Source organism: Athene noctua, chromosome 29 (assembly GCF_965140245.1).
Source record: "Athene noctua chromosome 29, bAthNoc1.hap1.1, whole genome shotgun sequence".
NCBI classification, from domain to species: Eukaryota; Metazoa; Chordata; class Aves; order Strigiformes; family Strigidae; genus Athene; species Athene noctua.
The window spans coordinates 3,227,948-3,243,691 of NC_134065.1; the positions used below are offsets into that span (position 1 = coordinate 3,227,948).

The following is a 15,744-nucleotide window of genomic DNA, read 5'->3' on the forward strand; positions in this document are numbered from 1 at the left end:
GCCTGTCACGGCTCCTCCTATTGGCTGCGACGTTCCAGCGCCTCACGCGCTCCGGCTTTTCCTTTTGTTATTGTAGCAAACAAGTTGGAAAGCGGCGGCGGGGGCGGGCGGGAGCGGGCAGCCGGCGGAGATGCCGCGGGAGCCGGGCCCCGAGTGAGGCGAGCCGGGCGGCGGAGGTGAGTAGCCGGCCCGGCCCCGGGCTCTCTGTGTGTGTGTGTGTGTCCCCTTCCTCCCCTCCTCGGCTCCGCGTCCCACGGGTGTCCCCACTCGTGTCCCCTCGCCGAAGCCCGTCGCCGCTCCCTGCCCACCTCAACCCGCCTGCGGAGACACCCCCCCCCCGGCCCCTCGCTGTCAGCGCTGCTGCCCCCGTCCAACGGCTGGGCAGGGCAGGGGGGGCACCGGGACACCCCCACCCCGCTCCCCGCTGTCCCCCCTGCCGGTGAGCCCCCAAACGGGAGAAACAGCCGTTTTCAGTCAGCGGGCAACCTCAAGACGAAGGTGGGCCACTTCCCCGCGAAGTCCCGGGAGTTGGGATGTGGCAGGGCTGGCCCGTGGGAACCCGCTTTTCCAGAGCATCCCTCCCGCTGCCCTTCCCGCGCTCCTCATCCTCCCTCCAAGGCTTCAAACACGGGGAGCATCCCTCCCCCCGGCTCGGGCTGCGCTGGGGGGCGGCAGAAGCCTGGCTGGCAGCGGGGACACGCAGGCAGGAATGAAGTCCCCACCCAGGCACCCGTCGGTCCCTTTGTCCCTGCCCTTGAGATTATCTGGGAGCAAAGTTAGTGGCCCCGGAGCCGAGGAGATCCGTGCGGGAGGTGCTTCCCCCCGCCCCACGCTGCTCACCCCCCTCCTGAGCTGGGGCACAGGGCTGGCTCTGGGGCTCGGGCCGTGGGGTCAGGGAGGGATTTTCAGGGCAGGAGCGATGCGGGGTGAGGAGGGGAAACCTCCATCCCGGCCCCGCGCTGTCACAGGAGGAGCGCTGACAGGTTTGTGAAAAGCCCCCAGCCACGTCCCCTCAGCTGGGACAAAAGACTCGCACAGAAATGTCACTTCCCATCTGGAGCGGGGCGATGAGGCGCCTCATTATTCCTCTGCGTCGCTCCCAGCCGGGGCAGGAGGGGCCTTTTGGGGTTCACTCTGCCTGCAGCGCGGGCAGGGACAGTCACCCTCCCCGAGAGCCGGCGCAGTGCCGGGGGGGAGCTGGAGCCAGGGAGGAGCCAGCTCTGCCCCCCGCTCACCCCAGTTTCCCCCAAACCAGGCTGGGCTGAGTTTCGAGTGGGACTGGGGGTGACCCCGGCCCTTTGAGTCTTTCCCGTAGCAGCTGGCATTGGCCTTGGGGTCCAGCCACTGGAGCTGGGGGGGGGACCTGGGACCCACAAATGTTCCTCCCAGGGTGATCCGGAGCAGCCCCTGCTTGCAGGGAGTCCCTGCTGCCCTCTTTCACCTCTTTTGGCCTCAAAATTGAACTTTGAGGTAGGGACCAGGCAGGCAGGAATCCTGGGGATGAGCCAAGCAAAATTAAACCAGGCAGAGACCCTGGGGACGAGCTGGCTGGCGGAGAGCAGGCAGGGAGTCCCGGCACCCCCGGAGCAGCTCAGGGACCCCCAGGACGGGTGCCCGAGGCTGCGTTAGCACCCATGGGGCGAACCCCACAGCCTGGCGGGGTGCTCAGGGTTTTGCCCCAGCTTGTGGGGGGCTCTGTGGGGCCCCTTCAGCATCCTTAGAGGTGTCCCCGTGGCCGACAGCATCTGGCCTGTCTCAAGCGGGAGGATGGTGGCCAGCGGCATCGCTCCGGCAAGAGGGGGGCCGTGGCCCTGCGCCCACCCGGGGCGGGAGGAGCGGGCAGGGTGCTGGCAGGACAGCCTGCCTCCCGGCCCGCAGATAAGCAACGCGGAGCAAGGGTTGAGGCTTTGTTGTGTCTGCCACCACTGACCCAAGGTTTTTTCCCAGCCCCTGGAGCGTTGCACCCGCCGTGACGCAGAACCAGGACCCCGCTGCAGCGGCACCGCAGCGGGCACAGAGCCCCGGCACGGCCGCGGCCGGGGAGGGGATGATGCTCACGGGGCCTCGGCACGTGTGTGGATGCAGGCGGCTCTTGGCGCGTACACGCTCTGGCAGGGGAAGCAGGAAAGGGAGAAGCCCGGCAGCGAGCGAGGGGTTAAGGAGCGGCGCCAAGCTGGGGCTCTGTTTAGTCTGGCCCCCGCGCCTGGGACGGGCAGCGTGGAGCTGGGAGCGCGTGTGTCTGTCACCCCAGCGCAGGGCGAGCACTTGCAGGCTTGCACGCACACGGGCACCCTTGCACGCTGCGCACACGCGGGCGTGCTCCCTGCCAGGCCGTGGCTGTGGCACCGCCGGTGTCCCCACGCCCCTGAGTGCCGCCGTGGCCCAGCTCTGGCTCTGCTGCCGTCGGAAGCTGGGGACACCCCGAGTGGCCCGGCATTGCTGTGACCCCCGTGCCTCTTCCCACCCCGGACAGGGACCGTGGAGCGCAGGCATCCAGGCTGCCCCCCCTCCCCCTATTCAAGGTGACATACGGCTTTGTCCCACGTCCTCCTCACCCACCACGTGCCATTTCGGGGAGCTGCCACGTCCCCGGTGCCACCCAGGAGCTGCGTCCCCTCTTGCCGGCACCAAGCACCCCATGTCTGCCCCGTGGGCACCAGCACCCCGTACGGTGCTTCACTCCCGGCTTGGTGGCCCCGTGCCACGGCGGCCGTGCAGGCGAGGGCAGCGGGGACAGCGGGTCCCCTGCGGCGGGGTGACAGGCAGGGCCGTGCCGTGCCGTGCCTTGCAGGGGAGCAGCGCCATGTCCCTCGGCGCGCCCACGAGCAGCGACGCCTGCCTCAGCATCGTGCACAGCCTGATGTGCCACCGGCAGGGCGGGGAGAACGAGACCTTCGCCAAACGGGCCATCGAGAGCCTCGTCAAGAAGCTCAAGGAGAAGAAGGACGAGCTCGACTCGCTCATCGCCGCCATCACCACCAACGGCGCCCACCCCAGCAAGTGCGTCACCATCCAGCGCACCTTGGACGGGCGGCTCCAGGTAACCCCCCCGCCACGGGCCACGGGTGTCTGGAGGGGCCTCAGCAGCGCCCTGACAGCCCCCCGTGCACCCCACGGCCTTCCCTGAGCTGGGGGGACCTGAGTGTTGGAGTCCTGAGACCCCACAACCCTCCCCGACCTGAGACCTGGGTGTTGGGGTGCCCCATGACCCCTGAGACCCCACAGCCCTTCTCAAGTTGGGGGGCCCAGGTGCTGGGGCACCCAGTGAGTCCTGAGACCCCACAGCCCTCCCTGAGCTGGGGGGGACCCAGGTGCTCCATGACACCCCATGCAAGCCTTCCCCAAACTTGGGGGACCTGGGTGTTGGGATACCCCAAGAGCCCCCAGCCCTCCCCAAACTGGGGGACCCCAGGCATCCCGCTGCCCGGAGACCCCCCAGCCCTCCCCAAACTGGAGGACCCCAGGCATCCCGCTGCCCGGAGACCCCCCAGCCCTCCCCAAACTGGGGGACCCCAGGCATCCCGCTGCCCGGAGACCCCCCCAGCCCTCCCCAAACTGGGGGACCCCAGGCATCCCGCTGCCCGGAGACCCCCCAGCCCTCCCCAAACTGGGGGACCCCAGGCATCCCGCTGCCCGGAGACCCCCCCAGCCCTCCCCAACCTGGAGGGACCCAGGCGTACAGGCGGTGAGGGGCCCGGTGGAGGGGTCCAGGACACCCCACCCCATGGAGGGGCACACGGAGGGACCCCCACCGCGCCGAGCCTGCGGCTCCGGGCTGGGAGCCACGCTGACTTCAGTGTCTGGGCTCGCACCCACCCACAGCAACGGCTGCCCCGGAGACGGGGGGACGGGGCGCAGGGGACAGGGGACAGGCAGATGTCCCCACCCTCTCGGGGCAGATGCATTCAGGCAGGGGCTGCTGCGGGCAGCGTTACCCCCTGCCCACATCCCCCCCCCACCCGCCCCCATCCCTGGCGCTGGCATCCCCCGGCGACTCTGCCCCCCCTTCCCGGGATGAGTCACTGTCTGGCAGCCTGCAAGCCGTTGAGAGGGGGGGAAGTGGGGGGGTTGTTATGTCTGGAGCCGGGGAGGCGCAGGGGGAGCCCCCAAACCGCCACAGGGTCCCGGCCTGGCGCCAGCCCCTTGCACAGGGGGGGTGGGGGGGACGCTGGGGGGGTCCGGCATCCAGGCTGGGCGCAGTCAGCGTGGCGGGGGGGACTGGGGGGACCATCCCTGCGCCCCGCTGTGTCCCCGTCCTGTGTGTGTGTGTGTGTGTGTCCCCCCCGCAGGTGGCTGGCAGGAAGGGGTTCCCCCACGTCATCTACGCCCGGCTCTGGCGCTGGCCCGACCTCCACAAAAACGAGCTGAAACACGCCAAATTTTGCCAATTCGCCTTCGATCTCAAGTACGACAGCGTCTGCGTCAACCCCTACCACTACGAGCGCGTGGTGGCCCCCACCATCGGTGAGCCAGCCCCGCTGCCACTGCCGGGACCCCCGGGGCAGGGGGGGGACAACACGGAGGGGCCCCCCCACCAGCGCCCATAATGGCTCCCCCCCCCCCCTCCCCTGCACCCCATCTCTCCCCTGACAGGTCTGAGCATCCAGAGCACAGGTGAGACCCCGACACAGGGCCAGCAGGGAGCACCCCCGGAGCCAGCACCCCCCCCCCCCGGCAGCGGGTCCCCGTGCCCCCCCATGGTCTCCGGTGTGTGTCCCCCCCCCTCCCCAGTGCCCCCCACGCGCCTGGTGAAGGAGGAGTTTGTCCATGACTGTGTGCAGATGGAGGTGCCGCCCGGCCGGGAGCAGGGGGCCAAGCGGGCGCCGCGTCTGCCCCCCCCCGAGCCCTACTGCCAGCCGCCGCCCCCCCTCCAGCTCCCCGAGTCCCCCCACGTCCCTGGGAGCCTCTACCCTGCGCTGCCCATGTCACCCCCAGGTGAGAAACAACCCCCCCCCCCCCCATTAACCCCCATCCCTGGGGAAAAGTTGGGGGGGGGGGCATCAACCTGAGCCTCCCCCCACGTCGTGTGTGTGTGTGTGTGTGTGTGTGTGTGTGTGTGTGTGTCCCCGCAGTGGCTCCCGGCGGCTCCCTGCTCTCGCTGCCCCACGGCGAGGGGCTGCTGCAGATCTCCTGCCCCACACCACCGCCGGCCGCCCCGGCGCAGCCCCCCCCCCAGAACGGCTACCCCAAGCCGCCCTACCACAGTGAGTACCGGGGACACCCCACGTCCCCCAGCTCGGCGGGGGCCCCACGCGGGGACCCCCCCACACACCCCCTCTTTCCTGCCCCAGGTTCTCCGGTGAGCTGGACCGGTGCGGGTGTCTACACGCCGAGTCTGGGGGGGTCGCAGCCCACCCCCCCGCCACAACCCAGCAGCCGGAGCCCCCCGCAGCCCCCACTCCACCACCCCAATCACTACTGTAGGTTTGGGGGGGACTGAGGGCGAATGGGGAGGGGGGGGGCTGGATGTCAAAGTGCCAGCCCCTTCGCTGCGCTGAACCCGTCTCTGCCCCCTCCCCAGGGCCCCCACACCATAACTCCGGGCCGTACCAGCAACCAGTGTCCACCCACCCTGGTAAGTGCCCCCCACCCTGATGAGCACCCCGGTGATCGCCCCCTCCCCGAGCCGTGGGTGCGCTGCCCCCCCTGCCCCGTCCGTGTGTGTCCCCCCCCCTCCAGGGCCGGAGTTTTGGTGCTCCATCGCCTACTTCGAGATGGACGTGCAGGTGGGGGAGATCTTCAAGGTGCCGTCCAGCTGCCCCGTGGTCGTCGTGGACGGTTACGTGGATCCCTCGGGGGGGGATCGCTTCTGCCTGGGGCAGCTCTCCAACGTCCACCGCACCGACGCCAGCGAGCGGGCCCGGTGGGGCGGGGGGGGGCAAGGCGGGGTGGGGGGGGACACACACACGACACGCAGGGCAACGGCGGGGCGCAGGGTGGGCGTGGGGGTATGGGGGTACAGGTGTGGGTGGGGTAAATGGGGAGGGGGGCAATGGGGGGGGGGAGGCGTGGGGCAGAAGGGAGAGATGGGGTGCGTGGGGGTGCAGGGGTGATACGGGGGGCAATTGGCGGGTATAGGGGGCAACTGGGGGATATAGGGGGCGGGTAGGGGGATGTAGGGGGCAAATGGGGAATATCGGGGCAAATGGGGGATATGGGGGCAAATGGGGCATATAGGGGGGATATGGGGGCAAATGGGGGATATAGAGGGCAAATGGGAGATATAGGGGGGATATGGGGGCAAATGGGGGATATCGGGGGCAAATGGGGGATGTATAGGGCAGGTGGGGGGATATGGGGGCAAATGGGGGATATATGGGGCAAATGGGAGATATAGGGGGATATGGGGGCAAATGGGGGATATATGGGGCAACTGGGGGATATAGGGGTCAGGTGGGGGGATATGGGGGCAAATGGGGAATATCGGGGGCAAATGGGGGATGTATGGGGCAGGTGGGGGGATATGCAGGCAAATGGGGAATTTAGGGGGCAAATGGGGGATATAGGGGTCAGGTGGGGGGATATGGGGGCAAATGGGGGATATATGGGGCAGATGGGGGATATATGGGGTGGGTGGGGGGATATAGGGACAAATGGATATAGGGAGCAACTCGGAGGTGATGGGGTGGAGGGGGGGTATAGGGGGCAAAATATGTGGGGCAAGTGGGGTGATACAGGGAGCAATGGGGGATACAGGGGGCAACGGGGAGATGATGGGGTAGAAGGGGGATATGGGGGGCAAATGGGGGTATATGGGGCAGGTGGGGGGAAATTGGGGGCCACTAGAGGATATAGGGGGCACATATAGGGGGCACGTGGGGATATATGGGGCAGGTGGGGGGATATAGGGGGAAACTGGGGGATGATGGGGCAGGGGGGGGACATAGTGGGGGAATCGAGCAAATGTCCAGGGCAGAAGGGAGATCTAGAGGGCAAATGAGGGAAGTACAGGGCAGGTGGGGGGATACGGGGGGGGGGGGGGGGCTAATGGGGGGGTTTCGGGGGCAGGCGGGGATGCTGCAGGGGGGACCCGGTGCTGACGGTCTCTGCGGGCCAGGCTGCACATCGGGAAGGGCGTGCAGCTGGAGTGCCGCGGCGAGGGCGACGTGTGGATGCGGTGCCTGAGCGACCACGCCGTCTTCGTGCAGAGCTACTACCTGGACCGAGAGGCCGGGAGAGCCCCCGGGGACGCCGTGCACAAGATTTACCCCGGCGCCTACATCAAGGTGGGGGGTCCCCGGGGGAAAACGGGGGATCCTGCATCTCTAGGAGGGGTACCAGGGATGGAGGGAGACCCGTGTTCGTGTTAAAGGGGGTCCCAGGCAAAGGGGCCCCGTGCTGGGGGGCAATGGAGGGACCCCAGGGATGGAGGGAGCCCCGTGTTCGTGTTAAATGGGGTCCTGAGCAATGGGTCACCCATGTTGGGGGACAACAGAGGAACCCCAGGGCTGGAGGGACCCCCATGCCCACATTAAAGGGGGTCTTTGGCAATGTGTCACCCATGTTGGGGGGCAACCAAGGGACCCTAAGGGTGGAGGGAGCCCCGTGTTCGTGTTAAAGGGGGTCCTGAGCAATGGGTCACCCACGTTGGGGGACAACGGAGGGACCCCAGGGGATGGAGGGAGCCCCATGTCCATGTTAAAGGGGGTCCTGGGCAAAGGGACCCCATGCTGGAAGGGGTGTGGAGGGACCAGAGGTGAGGAGACCCCCGTGCCCCCATTAAAGGGGGTCCTGAGCAGTGGGTCACCCATGTTGGGGGGCAACAGAGGAACCCCAGAGGATGGAGGGAGCCCCGTGCCCATGTTAAAGGGGGTCCTCGGGGCACCGCCCTCCCACACCGCCCTGCTGAGGGGTCCCCCCACGCTGTCCCCAGGTATTTGACCTGCGCCAGTGCCACCGCCAGATGCAGCAGCAAGCAGCCACGGCCCAGGCCGCAGCCGCCGCTCAGGCCGCCGCCGTGGCCGGCAACATCCCGGGTCCCGGCTCGGTGGGAGGCATCGCGCCGGCTGTGGGTGAGTGAGCCCCCGCGGGGGGGGACCGGACCCCGCCCCGTGGCCATGGGGATCCCTCCCTGACGGCCACGTCTCTCCCGGGCAGGGCTTTCGGCGGCGGCGGGGATCGGCGTGGACGACCTGCGGCGGTTGTGTATCCTGCGGCTGAGCTTCGTCAAGGGCTGGGGGCCCGACTACCCCCGGCAGAGCATCAAGCACACGCCGTGCTGGATCGAGGTGCACCTCCATCGCGCCCTGCAGCTGCTGGACGAGGTCCTGCACACCATGCCCGCCGCCGAGCCGGGCCCCTTGGGCTAACCCCTGCCCCTCTTAATTTAATTTTTGTAAGAAAAATCAAAAAGAAAACAAAAAAAAAAGTACCAAAACCACGTAGCGGGGGCTGGTTTTAACCGTTATTTCATGAACGGGTTTGGGGTTTTGCCGCTTGGCTCCGTCTGCGCTTCCCGCGGGTGCTCGGCGCTGCCGAAGGCGAGGGCCGCCACCCCACACACCCCGGGACTACATTTCCCAGCGTCCCCCGCGGCCCGGAAGCGGCTTTTCCCGCCGCGCCGACTCCGTTTCCCGGCAGCCTCCGCGCTGCCGCCATTTCCCGTCGATCTCCGCGGCTCTGGCGGCGCCAAGATGGCGGCGGGGAGCGGCGGCCCGGCGGCGCGGGAGCTGTTTGCTGAGGGGTTGTTGCAGTTTCTGCGGCCGGCGGTGCGGCAGCTCGACGGACACGTCCACGCCGTCAGGTCCGGGAACCGGGACCGGGGGCGGGGAGGAGGGAAAAAGGGTCCCGGGCGCTGGAGGGTAACGGCGGGAGCGGGGGTGAGAGGCCTGAGGAGCGGCGGCGGGAGCGGGGCGGGGGGGCGTGTGGGTGTCTCGGGGGGGTGAAGGGCTTTCGGAGCACCGGAGGGGGGGTTTAGGGGTGCCGGGGTGGGGAGTTGAGGGGTCTGTGGTTGGACGGAGGGGGCCGCAGGGGCTGGGGGGGGCGGTATTTGGGGTGTATTTAGAGGTGGGGGGCGTGTCGCCGGGTAGGGATGGCTGGGGGGGGGGGGGGGGTGCAGGTAACCGGGTGGGTGGGGTGAGCGTTTGGGCCGGGAGGGGATTGGGGTGGAGGTTTTTTGTTGAGGGGGGGGGGGGGGTGGGTTTGGTGCTGGACTCGAGGGTCTTGTCCTGGTCACCGAGCTGTCCCCTCCCCAGGGAGAGCCAGGTGGAGCTGCGGGAGCACATCGACAGCCTGGCCACAGGTGAGACACGGTGGGCTCACAGCCCGGCTCGGGGGTGCAGCGGGGTTTTGCCGCCCCCCCCCTCCATTTCCTGGGGGTTCCTGGTGCCCTTGGGCCCGCTCCCACCCTCTGCCCTCCCCCCAGAGTTGTGCCGCATCAACGAGGACCAGAAAGTGGCGCTGGACCTCGATCCCTACGTGAAGAAGCTGCTGAACGCCCGGCGCAGGGTGGTGCTGGTCAACAACATCCTGCAGAACGCCCAGGTCAGCGGGGGGGGGGGGGGGGGGGCAAGTTGGGGGCCACAGGTGTTTTTGGGGGGATCCCAGCTTCCCCTCCACCCATCCTGACAGCTGCTTTTTCCCCACCCAGGAACGGCTGCGGAGGCTGAACCACAGCGTGGCCAAGGAGACGGTGCGGAGGAAAGCCATGCTGGAGGCGGCGGGTGGCTACCCCCAGGGCCTGCCGGGCAAGTGAGGGCCCCCCCCCACGCCGAGGGCAGCGCTGGGCTGGATCCACCTCGCACCACGGCTGTGCCGACAGCCCTGGGAGGCGACGGGTGTGTCCCTGTAAGGACAGCGAAGGCAGCGGGCCGCTGGCGAGGGGAGCAGGGATCCCCGTTCGTAGCAGCGCTCTCCTGAGCGTCCGCAGCGCGGGAAGGGCTGAGAAGTTCTGCGCAGTGAGGCCGCAGCTCTTCAGCCGAAGGAAGCGGGGGACACACCCCCCCCCCCCCCCCCCCCCCCCGCCTTGAGTTGTATTCCCAAATGTGTAGGCGCTGTAATAAAAGTGACCGCACGTTGCTTTATGGGCTGGTGAGGCAGCGCGAGTCTGTAACGCTGCTGCGTCCCGTGGGCCTCGGGGAGGGCAGAACCGGGGGGGTGCTGCCAGCACAGAGAGTGGTTTTGGGGTTCAGCATCCCCGGGTGAGCTCCATCAAGTTCTGGAAGCTCCTCTGGCTGTTAAAACTTTTTTTCGGCCCCCTTCTAAAACACGCATCTTCTACCTAAACAAAGAGGATGCGCTCGAAAGGGGGGAACGTTTTAATGGGCAACTCGTAAAAAAACACCCCCGAGGGATGGGTTGCGTCAGCCGGCTGCGTTCGCCGAGGCCGGGGCTCGGTCCTTCGCTCGGTTCTCCGCCTCCTTCAGGCAGCAGCGCCCGGTGCGGGGGACAGTCCTGCTGCAGGGGGAGAGACAGGCTGTTGTGGGGGGGCACCGTTCCCTCCCCTGCCCGCAGCTGCCTGCTCCCAGGCAGCAGTTCCACCAGGCTTTACCTGGGCCAGTCACTCCTGCGTCTCCATGCTTTCCTCCTCCTCGCCCGTAGCAGGTTCTTCTTGATTCTCTTCTTCCTCTTCTCCTTCTTTCTTCTCCGGAGGCTTCTCGTAAGCCTTCTCAGAAGGCGTCACTATCACTCCATCCCACGTGGACATTTCAGAAGCCAGATCTGTAAAAAAAAACCCAGCAGCTCGGGGTGACCTGGAGCAGCACGGACAAGCCCCGGCCCCAGGATGTGCAGGGGGAAGTTCAACACCCCTGCTCTGCCCCCCCCCGCTGCTCCGGGGTTTAATGAATCGTTCACAGAGCTCTTCATTTTCTCCAGCAAAGCATCAAACCAGTTCCACTCCTCCACCGAGGTGTCGATGGTCTGCACGGAGGAACACCCACGTGTTGCACCGACCCCACTTACAGCTGGCGTCGCCTTCCTGGCCGAGGATTTTCCTGTAGCCTCCGTGGGAGAGAATGCGGACGAGGGTCTGCGCGGTGTAGCACACCATGTCCTGCGGGGAGGGGGATGCGTCAGAGCCGGGGCAGCTTCCAGTCCCTCCTCCCGCTGCAGGACAGGCACCTCACCTGCTGTTCCAGGGTCATAACCGTGTGGACTCGGAAGTTCCCGCTCTCACAGGGATCGGTGATCCCCACAGACCCCGGGAGGAAGAGCCCCGCGGCCAGGATCTGAAGGCAGCGCCTACAGGACGAGACATTTTGGGTTAGAAACGACTGTTCCAGCACAAAATGCAACGAGAAAGTCTGCAATTAGCCCAGCTACATGAGGAGCCAGCTTTGCCTCCAGTTCAGGTCTCTTCAAACCCTGAGACTTCGCCGCTTTTATTGGGTACGTTCAAACCTGAGACAGTAACAGGAATTTATATGAGTGAAGCAAACGGCAACAGACCTGTAGGCGATGTTGAGAGCCAGGGGCTGCCTGGTGGGGTTGTTCATCACAGCGTAGTGCCCCTGAGGTGAAAAAAGAAAGAGGGAGTTGGGACAAAAGCAGTTTCTGCAAGAGAAGCACCAGAATCCCAACTCCTGCTGCAGGCGGAGCCCCGGGGCGTGCAGGCAGCACCAGGCTCACGGTGGGAGCGTTCCCCCTCCCTCGTGCACTCACCAGCAGGTCCAGAATCCAGGGCGTGAGGGGCTCAAAGCCGGGGAATCGAATTCTCAAGTCTTTCAGCAGCCGGATTAAAACCTTCACCCTGGAGAAGATGGCAGGAGGAGGGTTACAGGAACAGCTCTCCTTGCTTTTTCGCTTCCTCGTTCTCTGGAAGGGAGATTATTTCAACCGGCCCTTCCCGTTTTGAGGCCAAACTCACGTGGACTGCGAAGCGTTCTCCTCAAACCAGCGAGCGTGTCTGATGGCAGCCAGGGCGCTTTGCAGCACTTTGATGTCCACTGAAAGAAGCAGCAGAAATACCCGGGTTTTTTTAACCCAAAGGTGAGTAAGTGTGAGGGATCCCACCAGGGGAGGTGAAGGTCCACGTGGCGGGCGGAGCAAGCTGAGCTCTTACGGTGTAATTCGGGGTCCAGCTTGCGGAGATTGGGCGGCACCGTGGTGATCAGGATCTTCACCGTGGCGTCGGCAGAGCTGATCTCAAATCCGGTCTCGTTGGTCAGCATGGTCAGGACTGGGGAGAAAAAAACCAACAAGAATTCCTCTTGGAGGGGCTAGAAGACCTTACCAGTACCCGGGAAGGCAGGAAAGACCCCGGATCCCCTCCAAACCCCAAACTTGAGAGGAAAAACCCTCGCATCAGCCTACGCCCTCCTCAGCGCTGTCCCCTCGACCCCGTACGGCGCAGGGGGGCGTCCCACCTTCACTGGGGTCCTGCGCTCTCAGGCTTTCCACGACTTTGTTTCCCAAGGCCGCCACAGCTTCCACTGGGGAGAAGCAGGAGCAGAAGAGGAGGTTAGAGTGGGGCCGAGCGCCGCGGTTCGGTCAGCAGCCGCCCAGCCGGTACTCACGGGTGGGTAAGATTTTCAAAATCACCACCAGATCAGCCACGTTGTGCCCCGTCGTCATGGTGCCCTTCTTGTAGGAACCCACCTGGCGAACCTCCTCGATTTGCTGTTTGAAAGAGCAAAGCAAAAATTAGTGACTTTAATGCACGTGCCACGTTTCTGGGAGTCAGCATGAATCTCTGATCCTCTCTGGGCCAGGTTTGGCAGCTGTAACACCAGTGTCCCTTGTGCTGAAGCATTTCCCCACGTGGCTTTTTTTTCTCCCCCCCCACCCCCAAGTTTTTGGACTCACCACTTCAAACGTTCCTGGTGCTACAATTAAATTGTCGATCACGTTGTTTATTTTGGTCACCAGCGAGAGAATGGAAGCCTGCAAAGGAATCGGAGAGGGGTGGTGTTACCAGTCCAGTACAGCCTGAAATAATCTGATCTGGCAGAGCGTAACAAGATAGATAATGAAGAGATTTAAAAACCACTGTCCGAGAAACTCTACCCACATTTCTACTGCAGCGTTTATTTCAGAGAAATTACTTGTCAGGCTAGTAATAGCTATGCTCTCTGAAGGACAGCCTGTCTTTGAGTTCTTTTTAACATCCTGTCAAAGAATTTAAGGTAATTTTCAGCACAAAACCTGTTCAGCAGCGGTCGGAGCAAGATCCTGGTTTCTCTTCAGCAAGGCTTCACTGAATGCGGTCTCGTCGGCGGCGGGTTTTACGCGGGGGAAAGCCATTTCACACTGAAACAGGATCAAATATCAGACTGCAACGCCCAAGGAAAAAAAGACTTTGGTTCAACCCACTCATCAGTATGATTTACTCCATTTTTTATTTTTATTCTCCAGCGTTTGTTTTCTTTGTGATTCCCCATTGTGCTTTTTTTTCACTTGTTGCCCTTCTAACTGTCACGTTATCCTAAGGGGCCCTGCTCTTCCCAGTGCTCCCACAGGAACAGGTCTTCAGAAATGGCAGAGGAGTAACTACAGGGTGTGAAACAGCGCACCTCTAACAATAGATTTACCAAGGAGGGGTTTATTAACTATATTACAGTCCCTTAAGAATTTGTCTGCAGATGGCTGGAGTTGCCGTGACGGGATCGACAGCCCCAGGGCCTGGAAGACAAAGAGTCAGGAAACTTGTTCGCCTTGGAAGTCACGTGTCTGTACGGGACAGACGCTGGGCAGGAGGAGGAAATTATTTTCTCCTGTAATAAGGTGGGAAATGTGTCTTGATCCTTGTGAGGACCAACACAGCAAAAGAGCCTGAAACACATCTAACGGGTGAGTGATGGCTGTTGGAGGAGCGACCCACGAGGTTTGTGTTACAGAGCTGGCAGAACTGAGAGTCTGGGTGCCTTAAAAAGCTGAAAAACCTCAACCAAGGCGTTTATTTGTTGTGATTCTTACTCAACTGCATCCTAGTCATCCCGTGTGACACAAGTACTCCAAACAACAGGGACAGTAAGAAGATCTATTTCGGGTTAGTTACTGAACCAACAGTTTTTTCAGTGAATTCCTTCACTCCGGCTACACTAAAAGAAGTCAAACCATCAAAGTCAGCACACGAGGTTTTTTAAGATGCATCTTTAAACAAGGAAAAGTCTTGCAGCTGTTGCCTGCAAACAGCTCCGTAGGAGAGGGTTACTCACGACATAGAAATCAAAGGGGATGTGTGGCACAAAGGGCCGGAACCTAAAGGGGGAAAGAAGAAAAAAAAAAAAACAACTTTATTCTCTGTAGGGATATCTGCCCGCTCACCGCCGTGTTCATCATCACCGAACACCCCCTCCCCGTCACCGTTTCGTGGAGGTTTGGTCCCGAGCCGCCAGAAAGACCCTACAGAAATAGGAAAGGTTTCTTCATAACCCCGCTAACGATAACTAACCCCCCTGCCCCGGTGCGATCCGGCAGCGGCCGGACACCGAGGGCTCACCCGCAAGCGCTGCCAGCCCCGGCCCGGAGGGGCCAGCACCCCCCGACCCCCGGCTCTACACCTCACCGTTATCCTGCGCTACACTGCAAGCTGCCACCCCCCCACCCCGCCCCACACCCCCCCGGTTTCTGCGCCCCGGCAGCTCGCCCCCGGGGGCGGCCGCAGCCCACCCGCTAGGCCTGACACGCTAGAGAGCCACCCTCGCTAAAGCAGAAGCCAGACTCGCCCACTGCCAGGGCCTCCCCTGGAACCAAAGCGTCCGCCACGGCCTCTGCCTCGATCGCCCCTGCGGAAAAAAGAAACGGCCTTAACGGAGAGGGAACGCGGCCCGGAGGGGGCTCCCCTCAGCGCCCGGCGCCCCCCCGAGGGCTCCCGGCCCACCCCGAGGGGTCCCGTCCCCTCCCCAGGGGCTCCCGGCCCACCCCGCCGGGCAGGGACCCCCCGGCCCGGCCGCCGCGCACCTCATGGTTCCGCCGCTCCGAACAATAAACGCCGCCGCTGTGATGATCCCCGCCGGCGCCGCGCTTCTCCCAACCCCTCAACAATCTGTCCGTCTATTGGTCGTCTCACGCCGCCACTCAGCGTTTCCCTACAAGTCATTGGTGAAATCGACCATCAATCTAAGGAGGGGAGTGGGCGGGGCGTGTGAAAGGCACCAGTCAGAGCGCGGGCAGCGCGCGCGCGCGCCGGGCGGCCGCTGGAGGGGGCGCGAAGTTCAGGAATGAAGCGGGCGGGGGGGGCGCAGTGCGCATGCGCGCCGGCCCTAAAGGTACTTACAGGGCCCATAGAGGCTTGAGAGCAGGCAGCAGAGTGGCGCAGCGGAAGCGTGCTGGGCCCATAACCCAGAGGTCGATGGATCGAAACCATCCTCTGCTAGCGGGGATTTTTTTTTTTCCTGCTTTCCCCCCCGCAGCGCTTTTTTTCTTTATTAGCGCCTTAATTAATTACATTAATTTTCGCCGCCGCTTCTGGCGCTCTCTCACGTTCCCGTCCCTCGAGACTGACCTTTTGCATCCCCGTCCAGCACGTGTCCCGGCGGCGGGAGTCCCACGCGTGTCCCCGGGGGCCCGGAGTGTCCCCCCGCAGCGCCGCGCGTGTCCCCGGCACCCGCGCAGCCCCCCCGGAGCCGCAGCCGGCCGGGGTGACCCCCCCCTCCCCATTTCCCCGGCGCTGCCGTCACCGGGACGCGGGGCAGGAGCTCCCACGGGCGCGGGGGGGGCGGAGGGAGCCGGTGCCCCAGTCCCGTCCCCACGGAGCCCCCTCGGGGCCACCCGAAGCCCGGCGGGAGGGCTGGGGGGGGTACGCGGGGAAAGCTTCTCCGTGGGACCGGGCCCGAAAGCGGAGCTGCGGGATGTTCTCTGCCC

General features: G+C 64.6%; 3 protein-coding genes and 1 non-coding gene across 7 annotated transcripts; 3 read left to right on the plus strand and 1 right to left on the minus strand.

Moving 5' to 3' along the window:
• Nucleotides 1-91: 91 nt before the first annotated feature.
• Nucleotides 92-8,305, plus strand: LOC141971658 (mothers against decapentaplegic homolog 4-like). Of its 2 annotated transcripts, XM_074929148.1 has the most exons (12): nucleotides 92-176; nucleotides 2,792-3,040; nucleotides 4,290-4,464; nucleotides 4,594-4,614; nucleotides 4,732-4,935; nucleotides 5,073-5,204; nucleotides 5,292-5,420; nucleotides 5,522-5,575; nucleotides 5,680-5,863; nucleotides 7,149-7,226; nucleotides 7,874-8,012; nucleotides 8,098-8,305. In XM_074929148.1, the coding sequence occupies exons 2-12, from the start codon at nucleotides 2,804-2,806 to the stop codon at nucleotides 8,158-8,160; spliced, it is 1,416 nt and encodes a 471-aa protein (XP_074785249.1). In that variant the 5' UTR covers nucleotides 92-176; nucleotides 2,792-2,803; the 3' UTR covers nucleotides 8,161-8,305. The 2 variants fall into 2 exon arrangements, with proteins under 2 accessions (XP_074785249.1, XP_074785248.1); XM_074929147.1 differs by lacking the exon at nucleotides 8,098-8,305 and having other exon boundaries at nucleotides 7,058-7,226; nucleotides 7,874-8,020.
• Nucleotides 8,306-8,588: 283 nt separating this feature from the next.
• SNAPIN (SNAP associated protein) lies at nucleotides 8,589-9,952 on the plus strand. The gene is made up of 4 exons (XM_074929149.1): nucleotides 8,589-8,743; nucleotides 9,195-9,241; nucleotides 9,365-9,483; nucleotides 9,590-9,952. The coding sequence occupies exons 1-4, from the start codon at nucleotides 8,634-8,636 to the stop codon at nucleotides 9,692-9,694; spliced, it is 381 nt and encodes a 126-aa protein (XP_074785250.1). The 5' UTR covers nucleotides 8,589-8,633; the 3' UTR covers nucleotides 9,695-9,952.
• Nucleotides 9,953-10,241: 289 nt separating this feature from the next.
• On the minus strand, nucleotides 10,242-14,933 carry ILF2 (interleukin enhancer binding factor 2). Of its 3 annotated transcripts, none has more exons than XM_074928923.1 (15): nucleotides 14,842-14,933; nucleotides 14,624-14,666; nucleotides 14,097-14,138; nucleotides 13,084-13,188; nucleotides 12,745-12,822; nucleotides 12,456-12,558; nucleotides 12,306-12,371; nucleotides 12,002-12,118; nucleotides 11,807-11,885; nucleotides 11,602-11,689; nucleotides 11,389-11,450; nucleotides 11,067-11,181; nucleotides 10,903-10,993; nucleotides 10,490-10,659; nucleotides 10,242-10,395 (listed from the first exon to the last, which is right to left on the minus strand). In XM_074928923.1, the coding sequence occupies exons 1-14, from the start codon at nucleotides 14,844-14,846 to the stop codon at nucleotides 10,499-10,501; spliced, it is 1,155 nt and encodes a 384-aa protein (XP_074785024.1). In that variant the 5' UTR covers nucleotides 14,847-14,933; the 3' UTR covers nucleotides 10,242-10,395; nucleotides 10,490-10,498. The 3 variants fall into 3 exon arrangements, with proteins under 3 accessions (XP_074785024.1, XP_074785023.1, XP_074785022.1); XM_074928922.1 differs by having other exon boundaries at nucleotides 10,242-10,392; nucleotides 14,097-14,139; nucleotides 14,607-14,666; nucleotides 14,842-14,929; XM_074928921.1 differs by having other exon boundaries at nucleotides 14,097-14,139; nucleotides 14,607-14,666; nucleotides 14,842-14,928.
• Nucleotides 14,934-15,184: 251 nt separating this feature from the next.
• TRNAM-CAU (transfer RNA methionine (anticodon CAU)) lies at nucleotides 15,185-15,256 on the plus strand. The gene has a single exon. It is a non-coding gene; the product is annotated as a tRNA-Met (tRNA).
• The last annotated feature ends 488 nt before the right edge of the window (nucleotides 15,257-15,744 follow it).